Here is a 16,222-nt window from a genome sequence, read left to right on the forward strand (position 1 = left end):
CGCCGGCCTCATCCTCACCTCGGCCCCCAGGCTCCGCGTGCGCGCGCAGGGCCCCGGCGGGCCGGAGTTCGTGGGGAAGGTGGCCGCCCGGGGGCGGGTAGTCCAATGGGCAGGCTCGCCCCGGAGGCGGGCTCAGGCCGGAAGCCACCCCGCGGCACGCGGCCCCGCGAGACGGCGCCCGCGCCCCCGCCTCTTCCCGCACGGACGGGCTCCGCGGCCGAGGGCGCAGGGGCCAGCCCACCGGTGCCCGCCGCGCTCTTTGTCCCGGCCGCGCGCGGGCGGGCGGACGCGTGCGCCCCCAACCCCCACCCCGGGCGAAAGGAGGCGCGGAGAGGTGCGCGCTCTGGGAGGAGAGCGCGCGGGAGCGGCGCGCGCCCGTCCGCCAGGCAAGCCGCGAGCACGCGCGCCGCCGCCCCTCCCCCGCGCGCGCCTCGGAACTTGCTGACTGCGCGGCCGGGAGGAGCCGAGCTGAGGCGAGGCAAGGCGAGACGGGCGGCGGCGGCGACGGCGGCGGCGGCGGGAGGCCACAGCGCGCGGGGGTCTCCCGCGTCCCTCCGCCTCGCCGGGAGCTCGCGCCCTCACCCCGCCGAGATCCCACCCCCTTCCTTCCCCCCCCCCCCCCGAAGGCGCTGGGCGGCGCCACCCTCCGGCCGGAGCCCGGCACTGCACAGCCCCCTCCGACTTTCAATGTTCCACACTCCCCGGCCAGAGCCTCCTCGGCTTCTTTTTTTCCCTCCCCCACTCCCCCCCCCAGGCTGCCTCCATTTCCTTAAGGAAGGGTTTTTAGCGCTCGCCCTCCCCCACAGCGTAGCGGCGCGCGAGCGGGCCGGGCGGGCGGCCGAGGTAAGGCGCGGGCGGGCGAGCGGGCGGGCCGGGGGCGCGGGGGGGCGCGGGCCGGGGGGAGGGGCGGCGGCGGGCTCAGCTTTGTTCGCGCCGCTGCCGCCGCCGCCGGGTCCCGGAGCCGCGCGGGCCGCCGGGTCCGCATCGCCGGGCGGCGCGGAGGAGGCGAGCGCTGCCCGCGGCCCGGCCGCCCTCCCTCCTCCCCACAAAGGGCCGCGGCGCTGCGTGGTCGCCGCCGCTCGCCGCCTCCGCCGGGGGCGCGGAAATTTGTTGCACTTCTTAGGGCTTTGTTTGTTTGTTTGTTTTTCCTCGGGCTTTATTTATTTTTGTGTGTGTGGACCCCCACCGTTTGCGTTATTCTGGACAAAATGTCGGTCCGTGGTGTGAACGTTGAGCGAGGAACCTGGGTGGCACTGGGAGCTTTGCAGAAGGTGCAGTTTGGATTCTGCTTTTCCCAGGGTGGCAGCTCGGTCGTGGCCGGGTGAATCTTCGTCGCTAGCCGTGGACACGGCTCGGGCAGCTGGCTTGCTAGTTGGTTTTTTATTTAAAAAAAAATCTTAAGTATTGTTTTTAAAAGGATTTACGTGCAGAGAGGAGGAATCACCACCTTAAATAAGCATATGGGCGATTAACCGGGTATGTTTTCTTCCCAGATGGGGAATTTAGTAGCTCAGACCAATGTCAGTCTGTAAATGTTTAGACATTATTAGTGACTTTCAAGCGTTTTTCAGCGATATCTGTTATTTACAGTGTGTCAGATGTTATTAATGCTCGTTGCTTAAGTTCCACGGCAAATCTGTTTCATTCCTTCTGAGAAAGTAGACAATTGATAGGTTGTCCAAGGGACGAAAAAGAAAAAAGAATGTGAGTGGGTTTTCTAACTTGAGTTCGGTAAATCCCCGAACACTGGTGTAAGACTCATCACCTCCCTGCAGCCTTGCAGTACCATGAGATAAGTGTGAACACTTTCAAGCCTTGTCATTAAAATGCGATTTTAGATGAGTATGTCAAGAGGCAAATGCTGTTGACTTATTTCTTAAATTTAACATTTCTCCCACTCCTCTTTTCTCTTTCAAAAGTTTTCCGAGAGATAAGTTGATCAAGATGTCCAGTGATAGGCAAAGGTCCGATGATGAGAGCCCCAGCACCAGCAGTGGCAGTTCAGATGCGGACCAGCGAGACCCAGCCGCTCCAGAGCCTGAAGAGCAAGAAGAAAGGAAACCTGCCACCCAGCAGAAGAAAAACACCAAACTCTCTAGCAAAACCACTGCTAAGTTATCCACTAGTGCTAAAAGGTAATGTTTAAAAGAGAGCTAAGCACATCGGTCCAGTTGCTTTCCAAGCAGTTGGACATTTGTGTTGGTTTTACATCAGTGGCAACAGTTCAAAAATGCTTCAGGACCAATTTTATTTGTATTTGAATGAGCTGTCATTCTTTAAGTAACATATGAGTGACCTCACTAGAATTATACTTGTAAAGCAAACTTACTCAGTACCTTGTTAACTTCAGGAAGCATGTCCTGAGTTTTGACTGAAGATCTGACAGATTATGTCAGGATCAGCAAGGAAAATTTGCTGAGCCTAAGTTAGATGGCCTATTGGATGTTTCCTTTTGTGAGTCATACTCTTCTTGGGTGAAATTGACACTTCCAGCAATCAGCAGCGCCTCTTTTCACCAAACAGAATGATCACGGTGATTTCATTTGCTAGAAAATTTGTAAATGTCATGCATTGGTAGTATTTAAAAGCAGATTTAAAGTTGTGTTTTAAATTAAGTCCTTTATCACAGATAGAACTTTTTGTAGTTAAAATATGGTTATTCCTCCTTGTTTTGAGGGTAAATAAAACTGAAAAGTGGCCATTTACAATTTTAGGTGTCACTTGGCAGTTGAAAACTTTCATTGTCCTTGGGCCCCTTGACTTGTAGATATGCTTGACATGTTAATACTCAGCAGCAGGAGGAACATTTTGTTGGGCACAAGTGAAAGATCATTTGTTTTTTGTTGATTTTTAGTAGTAGTACTAGAGTAATGGACCTTTAGCAGTTAGGTATAAACTGTGTCTACAGTATTGTAGTACTGTGTTGACATTTTGATTTTTGTTCATCACAAGTAAAGGACTATGGCAATATAAAAACTAAGAATTGCATTTTCTAGTATTTCACAGATATTTTTCTGTGGATTTTCACTATTATTGTACCATTAACCAAGTATTAATAACTTTATACTTACTGACTAACAGCAGTCTTTGAAATATTTAAAATTCCTCTCAATTTGTTGTAATGTCATGGAAGAATACATTAAACACATGTTAAGTTTTGAAAGCATCTTAAATTTGAAGAAAGTAAGGGGAACTTATTTTTTCCCCTTAACTCTGGAGTGGACATCTGTCTACCCACATATCTTATTCTATTTCCCAACAAATTTGCTAAATTTAAGTGCAGTGCCTGAAATCAGAGAAAACAGAAACAGTTAAATAAGAATGCCAAAATAAGCTTTGAAAGTTTTTCATTGGTAAAGATGCTTGTAAATTTAAAACTTTTTTTTTTTTGATACACAAAACATTGTTTAAATGACTAGCATGCTCTTGCAGCTGCTTGGTAATTTTTGCAGTAGTAAAAGTGACTTGAAGTCATTGTCAAAATTCTAGGGCTTTCCCTCCTCCCTTTTTGTCTCATTTGCATATAAGCTTGAAAAGAGAATTTCTTTGGTAAAAAGTGTTTTAAAATAGATTTTATAACCTTCACTGAGTTGTAGTGTAGGACTATTTCTCAAATCAGGTGTAAATGACTGAGTTATTTACAGTAGCAAGTGAGAAAAAAAGCTGCAAAGTTTCTGTTAAGGGATTTGGGTTATGCCTCTGAGAACAAAGAGGAAGCAGCCATGTTAGCATTACTGAAGGCAAAGCCAGCCTTGCATTTAACTGCATGGTGGTAGAGGGCAGTGTAATTCCCCGGTTATTCTGTAGACTATCTGAAATCCTTTTTGTCTGTTCTCATTTCACTAACAGAATTCAGAAGGAGCTAGCTGAAATAACCCTCGATCCTCCTCCTAACTGCAGGTAAGAAATACATTTTGTTGTTTTGATTTCAAAGTGTGCAAAAATATCAGGCGATTAATGTGGCAAAAGACAGCTACATTTGCTTCCTTACAGTTTTGCAGTTCCATTAAACGCACATTGCCTAGGTGAATTAAATACAATGGGGAGAAAAATGCTGTTTAGCATGGATCGTACATTATGGATTTGTGAATATACTAATTATAGCTTCTTACTGAGATTAGTTTGAATGGTGCTGATTTTTCTGTTGTAGTTCTGTAGGACATGTTTATTCACAAGTATATTGCAGAAACTTCTAAAAAATTTTAAGCCTTAAAGTTATTGCTTGTGTAGAATCTGAACTGACCTTCCAAATTTAGAAGTTGCTGAATGTGGTGTTACAAAAGGTAAATGCAGTAAACAGGAATATAGTTGTTTCTGTTTGATTTATTCAGTAACTGGCCTTAAGGACAAGTTTTATGTGGTAAGCTAATGGTTTAAGTTGTTTTCTAGAGAATTCTGGAGCATTGTTGGAATTATGTATGTTTCAAGCAAATGGGAAAATTCTTAGCAGTAAATGAATTGGAATTGTGGAAAGAATTAATTTCAGTTGGAACTCAAGATTATTGGTTGGCTTAAGATGCATTGAAAGTAGGTAGTTGATAACTTTTTCCTCAATAGTTTGTTTTTCATTTCATCTTACATAGTACAGTTTAGGACTGACTTACAAAAGTCATCAAATTTAGAGAGCAGTATTGTAAATAATTTGCATTAAGAGATGTGCTCAAGATAGAATGGCTGCTAGAATTAAAGGGAGTAGGATGGTTTGGAATGGAAATGTTTTACTGTCCAACCTGTGTTTTGCTAAAATTGTATTTGCTTGTGTTGATTAGACCCAACTTCTGCAGTCTCCTTGAGCTGTAGTAGGGTGCATTGCTTTTGTTTTTTATTGTGTGTGTTAACCAGATCCTCAAATAAGGTGATCTGATCTTGATTTATCAGTGAATTAACAGTTTTACTTACAGCTGTTTCCACAACCATTTGAGTTCAGAAAAGGAGACAGAAATGTGAACTAATTATAAACACATAGCAGTTCATCCAGTAATGTAGCCACTGGCCACACTGAGTATTTACTGTTTCAGTTGTGGATAGTCTAAAATGAGATGTGATTGAAGTGTGAGATACACATGGGATTTTGAAAACCAAGGACAATAAAAACAAAAATTTAAAAATAATTATCACATGTTGAAATATTTTGGATATATTAAATGTGTAAATTTCACTTTTACCATTTTAGTGTAGTTAGAACATTTAATTGCATATATGGGTTGCATTATAGTTCTGTTGAATAGTGCTGCTTTAGAGAGTAAGTAAATCAAAGTATTTCCCTCCAGCGTTCTAAATGATGTGTCAAATCTGTAGCCATTTAAAGAGGTCAAGTTAAATTTGCTCTCTGCAAGGCTCACTTAACTTCCAGGGTATATTCTGATATTTCCCATTATGAAAGGTGTAAAGATCTATCAGTTCAAAACTCTCAAATGTTGTAAAATTGCCTGTAAGGTCAGACATTTTTAAAGGTTTCTGTTGATTTTCTGCAAAAGCACAAACCAGTGTTGGAGCAGAAACCCTGAGGGCACAAGAGACTTGTTGAATGCCCTCAGAGCAATAGCCTGGTGTTGTAGTTGCTAAAGAAATCTGCTTTGAATGTTTAACCCAGGAGTGTTCCCACAAGGTCATTGAGGATTCTTTTAGAGGGAGTGGAATATTTCTATGGGAAGGAAAGTTTCGCTTGTATATTCTTCCCTTTATGTACCAGATTGCGTTTAAGTCTGTGTAATGCTTAACACCGTGATCTAGTCTAATGAAATAACACCTTGGGTTTGCTGGTTCACAGAAACATGGAGCATTCATCTTTGTTTTTCCTTGTCACAACCTTTGGTGACTGTCAGCTATTGCAAATGACATCTTGCAGTGTTCTTCTTCAGTCAGTATGTGGGCTTCTTGGTGGTTATATACAAGTGATTAAAGAAGAAACAAATGTAAGTTTTAGTAGGGCATTAGAGGTTTTTTCATTTTTTAAATTACTTAGGGGATAGAATTTTTAATGTAATTCATATGTAAAATGCCTGCGTCCTTTTAAGTCTGTGCTTGTCCTAGAGAAGAATTTGGGGTTTTGAGTGTTTAGTTGAGGCATTTTAGAATTTTAACAAGTAACCCTAACTTTGTGTTGTAATTTTTGCCTTCATGTCAGATCTGTGACAAACGGCAGTGTTAGTTTCTTGATAGAGGCATAAATAAGAACTATAACTTTATGGCTGTTGGTTAAAATTTATCAATATATGTTGCAATTAAAAATAGGATTCCACATTTATAGGTACATTTAGAGTATGTGAATTTGTATTGCTTGTGATCTGTGATACCTTATGCTTTTGATTTTCATGTGTGGTTATTTAATCTGAATTGTATTATGGTTTTGAGTATGTTTTTTACAAACTCGTCAAAGTATATGACAGATGTAATTCTTCCGCAGAGAAGAAATAGAGAGTATATCTGTCAAGGAAAAACTGACTGAAATCAGGAAAACTTTGCAAGGCAAGGGAGATTTCTCTTTGTGTGCCTTAGTGTGAGACTTTTGAGTCTCCCTGTGTGGCGTATACTGCTCTTAAACTCAGGGCAGTCCTGCCTCAGCCTTCTAAGTGCCAGACCATACATCCCTTTTTTTGTTTTAGTTAGAATGTTCTCTAGTTTTATAGTTAGATCTAATATTTATATTTACTGAGGGCAGTTTTAGGATAGATGTGAGTATTGAAGGAAATACAGTCTTGTTTGGTTACACTTTATAGGATTACTTCTTTTCTTGATAGTTAAATAGTTTGATTAAGATATTACTTCCAATGATATGATGGTATTTCAGGTTTTAAGTACTGGAGGACTAGGACCCACTCAGTGCATCCTGACTGTATGGATATAATTCTCACTTTTTGGTTTAAATTTATACTCTATGTAAACTCTATTGTGAGATTTAATAATAGATACTATATTCCAGGAGGAGTGAAGGAAATTTATATTATGAGCATTTTCCTGGCTTTACATTGAGTTAGTGACTGAAAGACATTTGTTTCATCTCTTTTTTAGTTAACTTTGTCCTTTTATAGTCACTGCTTGTACAGACAGCAAGTTTAGAAAGATGCTAGATTTCTAATTTAACCTCTAATTTCTTTTCATATATGAAAAGTACAAATGAACTTGTAAAGATATTCCTTAACATGTTTATATTGAATTTGTGTTAAAGTGAATAGGGATATTTGTAGATAATTTTGAAATATGTGAAATACTTTATTGAAAGTTTTATAATTTTATAGTATTAACATGTTGAGTAGAAAAACCTGAAAGCAGGCACTGTAATATTTGCAAGTTTTGTTAATTTCCGTATTTAAAAAAAAAAGTGTCTAGTCGGTGAACACCTATAATCCCAGCACTCAGGAGGCTGAGGCAGGAGGATCACTACATATTTGAGGCCAGCCTGAGCTACATATTAAGTTCAAGGCAGGTAACCTACATAGCAAGACTGTGTCCAAAAGATTAAAAAAGTATCTAAACCAGAAGTTGGCAACTCTTAACTTGCTCATAAGCCTGCTTGTATGAAATGAGCTCCCTCCTTGTGAGGGTTGCTGGCACCTTTTGCCAGTTTCTTGAGTGGGCCACACTAGCAGCATCTGCATCGAGACAGGTACATTGCAAATGCACCATGATGCCTGTTCCTAACTGGAAGTACCAAAAATCAGAATCTGAATTTAACCAAATTTCCAGCTGAATGTTTTGTACCAACAAAAGGTTTGAGAAACCCTGGTATGGGAGCGAGCCTGTTTTGAGGTTCAGAGGTATGCTGTGCCATTTTGGCATGTCCCTACATAAATAAAGGGATCTTCTTTGTCTTTCAGCTTCCTCAGATGCAAAATGAGTGTTATATACTATTGTCTCTCATACTATTGTCATGAGGAGTAAATGAATTAAAATTTTGTAATATTTTAGTTTAAATTGGGTCAGTAAAGTAGCTAGAGCAAGATAAAAGTATAAGGGCAGTTTAGCATCGTGCCTCACTATTGATATTTTCTTCACTGTACCAGCATTCTGCTATAAGAATTGCCTCATCTTAATTCATCATTTAATTATGCAGTACATATCAAACAGTATAGTATGTCTTTATTGTTAGTAAAAAAGTTTCCTTGGAATTTAAATAAGGTTGGCATGGAAACAGTAGATGAGCAAATATTTTATCTCTTTTCAAAAAATGTGTAAGGTTAATGTTACTTATTCAGTGAAGAATGCTGTGACTGCCCAGTAAAGTATGAGAAAAACTTCAGATAGGAATGGTGGTTATGTTTTCCTTCTTTAAATATTTCACTATTAGAATTTGTGATTTTATTGAGAATGAAATTACATCAGTGTTGAATGAAACATAGCCTGGAATTTCAGGCTGAACAGTGACTTTGGATTGCAGAAAATTTATTAACCATCCCCTTTATTACTTTTTTCATAATAGCAGTATTTACTACCACTGTTCAAAGATCATTTAGTTAACATATTTATTTGCTTTTAAAGGAAATTGATAATCACAGTACTCTTAATTAATTCCCTTGTATTTACCAGTGCAACAGAAGGAATCAGTTCTATTGTGTGACCAAAAACATTATCCAGAGGAGTGATGGATTGAAAATAACAGGTCACATTTTATTAGGCATCTTCTATATTCATACACTAAAAACTGTGAGCTTTTAAAAGTTAGTGGTTTTGCAGCTACATGCTGCACATTCCTTTTTGTAGGTAGCCTTATACTGTTTGAATGTGTTGCTGTAACAGCAAATAGATTATGTTTAGTGATAAGGAAAATCAACAAGTCTTGCTTGGAGTACCATGGCATTCAGATTGAGAAGGGAGAACTTCATCTTCATTCTCTTCTATGCTAGCGTGAGATAAAAACGTAAAGCTTCTTGCGTATGTAGAATTATAGAAAATTTTTCCCTTCCTGTCCATTCTTGTTCATTTTATTAGAATCTAGAAAATGAAATGTCTTTAAATTTTTAATCTTTCTTTTGCTTCTGGATCAGTGGTTCTTAACTGGGACAATTTGTCTTTTCCCTTACTCTCCCAGCCTGGGGAACAGTTGACAATACCTGGAGATGATTTTGCTTTTGAAAACTGAGCCACTATCTTTAAGTCAGGGATACTGTTGTGTAACCTCCAATGCATAGGACAGTTTCCCATTCCCAAAGCTTTCTAAACAGAAATATCATTAGTGCTAACATTGAGAAACTCTGTTATAGATACTTGCTTCTATACATCATATCTTGAATATGTGAAAGGTTCGCTTTTGACTGTTTTCTCAGTCATTAATGATACCTGTTTAATACATTGATGCTTTCCTACAAATTAGTGTCCTGACTCCTTGCCTGTCCCATACTATATTATATATACATGTCTCTATATCTATATCTATATATGTTAGCTGATGTATGTTGTTTTTTATGTGAAAGTAAAAGACTGGCTACCATAAATATCTGCAAATTACAGTCTTTTGAGGTTGTAAATACTTGCAGAAATACTTTCATTACTCTTAGCTCTTCTATTAATTAATCATACCCTTGTACATTCTGGTAGGGCTACTGAGGTAACATTAAGGAGAAACACCATTGCAGAATTGTCAAAATTCCATTCTGCGTTGTAGAAAGCTATGACCATTATTTATTTTTTTGTTTTCATTAAGACAATGCAGAGGTTCCTTCCTTTGTATTGTCACTAAGTCCACAGTTCTTTATTTCCAGCTTTCGGGGCTAGATGTGTTTCAGAATGCAGAAATTTTCAGATTTCAAAAATGTCATATGATGTAACTGATGCACTTTATGGAGTACCCCCCTGCAGTACTCCATACGCATATTAATGTTTGTCCACAAAGAATTTATCCTATAAAATGTTAGTATATAGGATCATACTATGGGATATATACAAACTGCAACTAGTTTAAAGTCAATTCACATTTCATATTTCTACAAAATTATTGCCAAACTTTTAAATACTATTTATGACCCTGCTCTACCTTTACTATTACGGTGGTAAATCTACAGCTATGACTCATGGGGACAGGATATTTTATAGTTTTACTTGCTTTTCTTTCCACTTATTTCCTACCAATACCAGCTGATTTCAGTTTTCCAGTTGTTAGTTTGGAATCATTGCTTTGCTTTTTAACTTGTATACTTAACTGAGAAAGTGAGTATTGGTTTTAGAGTTCTTTTCTCTTAATGTGAAATTATGTGTCCATTTCTTTTTACATTCTGAGTATGTTAGACTTCTTTTCCACTCTGCTTTGAAGTATTGTCTTTTAGTTGTTGTTTGTATTCTGGATATACAGAATTACACAGAATATACATTCTTTAATACTTAAACCCAAGACTTGCCATTTTTATGTATGTATTTTGTCTTGCAGCATTTAAGTGTAATTAGGATATAAAAGAAGACATTACATTATGTTAGCTATGTTATTACAAACCTAAAAGAATTAGCAGTTCAGTCTATGCAGGTATATTTTTCATTTGTATGAAACCCACTGCAGATTCAGGGACTGTCCTCTAGCATGGAATCTTGCTGCCTGCCTGTACCTTGTAGCTCTGTCATTTGGAACATGTGTCCAGGCAAGAGAGTTGGCAGGCTGTGTGCCAAATTTAAGTGCTTTGGTCTGGAAATAAGGCATGAATTAGTCACAGAGCCTTGACTAGCTACAAGGTGCCTGAAAAATGTGAGGAGGGAGTATATGTGTATTCAGTGAGAAATCAATTTCACTGCCAGAAAGGATATATACTCACATGAGTAGGTGACTTTCACTGTTACTTCAAGAGTAAGAGGAAATAATTGAGTATCAGCTTGGCACTGTACTAGGCTGACAGTACAATAACCTATTAATACAGTATTTTGTTTAATTCTCAAAACAACCTTTATTTTTATTTGGGTTTCAAAACTAAGTCTCAAAGTTACTGAGAAATTTGGCAAATGTTGTATATGCAGTGTTACACATTTATAGATCTAAAACATAAATCGAGGTTTACTTTAGGTAGGGAAAGAAGCATTTTTAGTTTTATATAGTACTGCTTGAAAAACCTGGTTAAAGTATTCAGAGTTGATTATGGATCTGTACATACGCACTTACTGTAAGTGTGTCTCATTGGTTTGCTTATCTCTCAAAAGATCAAAAATACTTTTCCTGTAGGGTTTTAGCATCTGGCAGTGAGGTTTTACGGTGAGTTGGGGGAAAGACGCGTGTTTCCTCCTTTGGGTTGGGGGTGCTAGTCCTTTTTTCTTGCCTCAGAAGCATTTTCTTTTTAGGCAGTACTCTCCAAGTTCCAGCTCTGCTCTTGTAAAGAAAGGTGAGAGATGAGGGATTGCATATGATTAAAAGGAAAAAGTAAATCTTTGTTTTCTTCTTTACAGTTTTATTTGTATATGCATTTCTTGTAAGTAAAGGAATAACTAAAATCTTACTCTACCTTTTTCTCTGGGTTATTGTAAAACAGCCCATTTTTATGAATGGTTTTGAAGTCAGAAAAAAATCTCTTGTAGATACTAATTTCAGTGCCTTATGAGGGAAAGCTATAGTCCCATAGGATTCTAGGGGATTTTTTAAAGATGTTATCTCAGCAACATGTGCATATGTTAATCTTTTAATTCTGGTACCAGATCTGATACAGAAAGTTGGCTTTACATTACCTTCCTCTTAATTTTGTTTTCAGTTTCCCAGTTTTTTTAAATGCTATTTTTTCATAAAATTTTTTTGTGATTTTACACAAAAGTTAATCACAGGTATTATGGGGATTTGCTTGTTTTTTATAAATAAGTCTCTTTAAGAGGAGCTGATTGTCTTAGTGAAATAAAACGCAAGAGTGATGTCGGGTTTATATAGTTAATTTTAGATTGGTGAAACTAATGAGTTTTATGAATGAAGTCTGTGCTTTGTGTGTTGTCTAAATGCAAGGCTAAAATTAAGTTCTGCAGCTTTGAGATTTTTGCCTGTTAATGTCTCAGTGGTAAGGATACATAAGAATATGGCATAAGCTTATTTATGGCATCTATTTTGGATGTGATAGTAAGTGTTGATTAACCTTAAAAGTAATATTGCTAGTGGGGAGCAGATTTCTGGGGTCATTGTTAAAAATCTCAATGAGTTTATAGTGGTTTTGATTTTATGGGTCTTTGCAGCAAACAAATCTTTGAAAGAAATTAGAATATTGCAGGGCTCATTCATTATTTCAGGTTTATTTAGGATGCTTGTTTTGGAGGGTTTCTGACCAGTCATGCCTCCCAAAGTTTCTTTGCCCTTTCAGTGTCTCGGGAAAAAAAAAAAAAAAAAAAAAAAAAAAAAATCATCATTCTGTTTAACTTGAAGATTGTCTAGAAAAAATAAAGACATCTGTAGTTCAAAATTGCTTTTGGGAGTACAGCTCCACATCTTTTGAAAAGCCTAGGGAAACATGAATTTTGTTACCATTTTATTTTATTTTCCTTTACTCATAAATCATCAGGATGATCCTCTCTTTACATTCACGTGTCCCACTTTTATAAACCCTTTGACTTTCTGAAGATGATTATTTGTAGTTAGTTTTGCCATCTAAAATCTTAGAAGTTCTTTACAAACGGATCTTTTTACCCATTAAATTTTAGTAGGTCAAGAATCCATTTATTCACAGTCCTCAAGAGAATGATCTTAGAAGATTTTGGTTACATATGTTTTTGTGGCTTTCTATTGCTATCTCTGGTTGCCTCAATTTAAGCACTAATGACCACAAAATATAGAGGGAACCATAGACACTGGCTTGATGATTTTAGTTTTGCTTCACTCTAGTTTCTAAGGGTGTTGGTTATTTATTGGATTTGTGATATATATGCTTGTACAGTGGTAAATTTATCTATTATCTGAAAGAAGTAACACCTGGCGTTTGAAGATTTGAACCCCATATTACAGGCATATGATCTGTATCGAATTAAATGGCAGTTTTAAGTAGTGTTCCTTTATTTTTCTTTCATTTTTTTAACAGAAGTCTCTGCCAAAAAATTTAAAACACAGTTTGTTACATTTTCCCAGGTACTTCATGTATCCATTTCTATTGGAGAACTTTTCCAAGAGTAATCTTGTTTATTTATTGAGACGGGGTCTCTGTGAAATCTAGGCTGGACTGGAACTCAGGGTAATCCTGCCTCAGCCTCCCAAGGGCTGGGATTATAGGCATGCACCACCATGCCGAGCTAATTTTGTTCCTTTTTAAAACTTAAAATACGTATGTTGCAAATGATTGCTTTTTTTTCTCCTGCTGAGGTTTCCTAATTTTTTAGTTATCTTTTTATTACAGAGAACTTGAAATACAAAAATAAACAGACTAGGGTGATGAACCTCTATTAAGCCTTCATCTTTTTGCAGTAGCTGCCTGTCCTTTGCCTGATCTGGTTTCAACTATAAACCCTTACCTATTTTACCCTTGACATTATCTTGGAGCAGATCTCAGTATGGTTTCATGTGTATTTTTAAAGATTGAAGACATTTCAGTATATATTTCCAAAAGATAAAAGATTCCTTTTAATTCATCCACAGTATCATTACAGTGGATGAAGATTTTACAGTAGTAAATTTGTTACTGTTCAAATTTAAAAATATCTCATGAGTGTCTAGTTTCCTCCCAAACTTAACTTGAGTCAGGATCCAAATGAAATAAATACGTTGTGATTAGTTGACATGAGTTTTATGTCTTTTAAATTAAGACTGTTTCCTTTTAAAAAATGTTTGTTTACTTAATGGGCTGAATTAGAGTGCTTTTTGAATTCTTGTATAGTTTATGTTTTTGTTTTTGTCACATGGCTTCATTTTTTGTAGCTATTTTATTAATACATGTTTGCAGTACACAATGATTGTTAATTGTGAGGAGTTGGTATATGTATGTAATACATCTTAATTTTTAGTTTCTTTTTTCCCCTGTCTCTATCTCTTGGTCCTATGATGTAGTTCAATCTTTCTTTTTCCTTGGCATTTCTTACAAATTTGGGGTTAGGTCCAGGCTTGATTGCATCAGGCTTAATTTTCTGTTACTTTTCCTTCTTTTGACAAAACTACTTCCTAGGTGATAGTGTACTTCCTATTGGCCAGACGTCTAAGACTTGGCTTTTTGTGATGTTAGTGGTCATTGGAGTACATCTTTAAGAAGCACTTAGCCTCATTTTCTGTTACCTAGTGCACTGTAAGTTACAAAATAAAGGCAGGATCAGTGCATAATTTCCTCCCTCGTTTACCTTGTTTTTCACCCCCTCCTCTTCTTCCTCCTCCTCCTGAAAACTGATTTGGTTTTCCAGCAACCTTTTTCAGTATCATTAAGTCATAATTGTGGTCCTTTTCAGTATCATTAACTCATATTTTGGTCTATTGCAGTACTTTATTACATTGTCACTATTGTCTTAACAGAACTCATTAATTTTAAATATACTTTTAAGTTAAATGCTTTGCCTTGAAAAACCTTAGATTGATAAAAATTGTTTGGGTATGTTTGGTGGCAAAATAATGCAAATATTTATGTTCAGTTTAACTGTTGGCTTAGGTATTACCTAGAAACCTAGAGTATTCTAACCACTTTGTCAATTGTGAAGAGAAAAATTAAGTCTTAGTATAAGAACAATTGAAATAATCTTCAATGGAACAAGGGTCTCATTTTTGAATTAAACCGAGGCAATGAGTAGAATGCAGCTCTTTAACACAGACACATTTATTATAAAAATTTAAGTGTAAACTTAATTCTCTCATCTAAATATACACGATGAGCAATCCTTTTTGTGTTTAGTGTTTTTCATTGGTGCACCTCAGGCATTTGGAGTTGTATTGTGCTTTGCCTAGAAAGATACTGAACATCTTTGGACCCTGCTTGCTAAATAGGAGTAGGGCCTCTCCCTATGTCTGTACACCCCCAGTTTCTGAAAGTCTTTATCATAATTTCCACTGGTGAATTACTGACCTCGATAAATTCTACACTGTAGTAATAGCAAACCATACTGCTGTAATGAGCCACTTTTATATAGCATTGTTTTGATGTATAATAATACATAATAGTAGTATTTTCATGTAGTGTGTCATGACCAAATTTGTATTTTAATTGCATATGTAATTGTCTGTTATGTAAAGAAATTAAGATGCTTTCTTTCCTCCAGCATATTACTTTTTATAACCCCGATACTGAAATCTAATAGTAAACTTAGGTTCTGTGCGTGAGCTTCAGCACGTACATGTGCATATACTTTTTGCACGCCTTCCTCTTGTGTATACTTTTTTATATTTTTATTATTAGTGAATTTTATTTTGTTTACTGGAAACTAATGCTCTTAATAGAGTTTTTCTGTTAGGTCATTACCGCACACTGCTTTTCTATTTCTGCTATTTCTAATCAGTTCTTAGTGTCTTTCTTATTCTAAGATTTTTTTTGAAACATTTAATTTTGTCACATTTTCTCTCATCAATTATATAGCTTCCCAATTATCTTCAGTTTTATTGAGATACATGTGTATATGTAACCAGTTCTCTACTTTTCTTTCTTTTTTGGTACTAGGGATTGAACTCATGACCTTGTGCTTGCCAAGCTGGCGCTTAGGCCACTGCGGCTAAATCCTTGGCCCCTCTTTTATCATTTTATAATCTGGTTTTCCTCATCAGTTTTTAGAAAGGTCATTTGGTTGTCAATATTTTGTTTATATGGCTTGTTCTTAATTTGTTTTGAGTGCCCATTGTATGTCTTTTAGTTCTAACTCCTTTTCTGACATTTTTGAAATGTCCATCTTGTCTTTTCATTACTTTTTAGTATTCAGTATTTCTTCCTGTGTGTGATGTTCATTCATCTTTACATCTTCATTCTTCCAGTACTGGGGATTGAATCTAGGACCTTTGCACTGAGCAACTTTTCCAGCTGTTTTCTTATTTCTCTTTTTTTTTTTTAAGAGAAAAAACACAGAAAAGAAAAACAATGCAAAATAAACAACAAACCCAATATAATAACAGTATAAGATTATAAAACAAGATAATAGGACATTGACAGTGGTTGTTATATTACACATTGTTATCTTCAAAAGGGTTGCTTAGAATAACAGGTATAGACATGTAAAGTTGATCTAATCATATGAATACTAACTGTTCTTTTCCAATAGCTAAGTAGTAGTATAGTCATTTTAGCTATCCTATGTTTACACACACACACACACACACACACACACACACACTTATGTCTTTTCTTTTCCCTTCCTTCTTTATTACTCTTTTTTTTGAGACAGAATC

At 37.5% G+C, this 16,222-nt stretch overlaps 1 protein-coding gene across 5 annotated transcripts in view; it reads left to right on the plus strand.

Moving 5' to 3' along the window:
- The first annotated feature begins 212 nt into the window (after positions 1–212).
- The window catches only part of Ube2e3 (ubiquitin conjugating enzyme E2 E3), an 89,761-nt gene continuing 73,751 nt past the window's right edge, over positions 213–16,222 (plus strand). The window contains exons 1-3 of one of the 5 annotated variants that reach the window (XM_063259391.1): positions 213–334; positions 1,920–2,135; positions 3,850–3,900. In XM_063259391.1, the coding sequence (XP_063115461.1) occupies positions 1,945–2,135; positions 3,850–3,900 (242 nt within the window). In that variant the 5' untranslated portion in view covers positions 213–334; positions 1,920–1,944. The other 4 variants (XM_063259387.1, XM_063259388.1, XM_063259390.1 and 1 more) reach the window with 4 other exon arrangements.

The sequence above is a fragment of the Cavia porcellus genome, unplaced genomic scaffold (genome assembly GCF_034190915.1).
Source record: "Cavia porcellus strain 051 isolate PalLab524CR breed Dunkin Hartley unplaced genomic scaffold, mCavPor4.1 scaffold_12, whole genome shotgun sequence".
Lineage (NCBI taxonomy): Eukaryota > Metazoa > Chordata > Mammalia > Rodentia > Caviidae > Cavia > Cavia porcellus.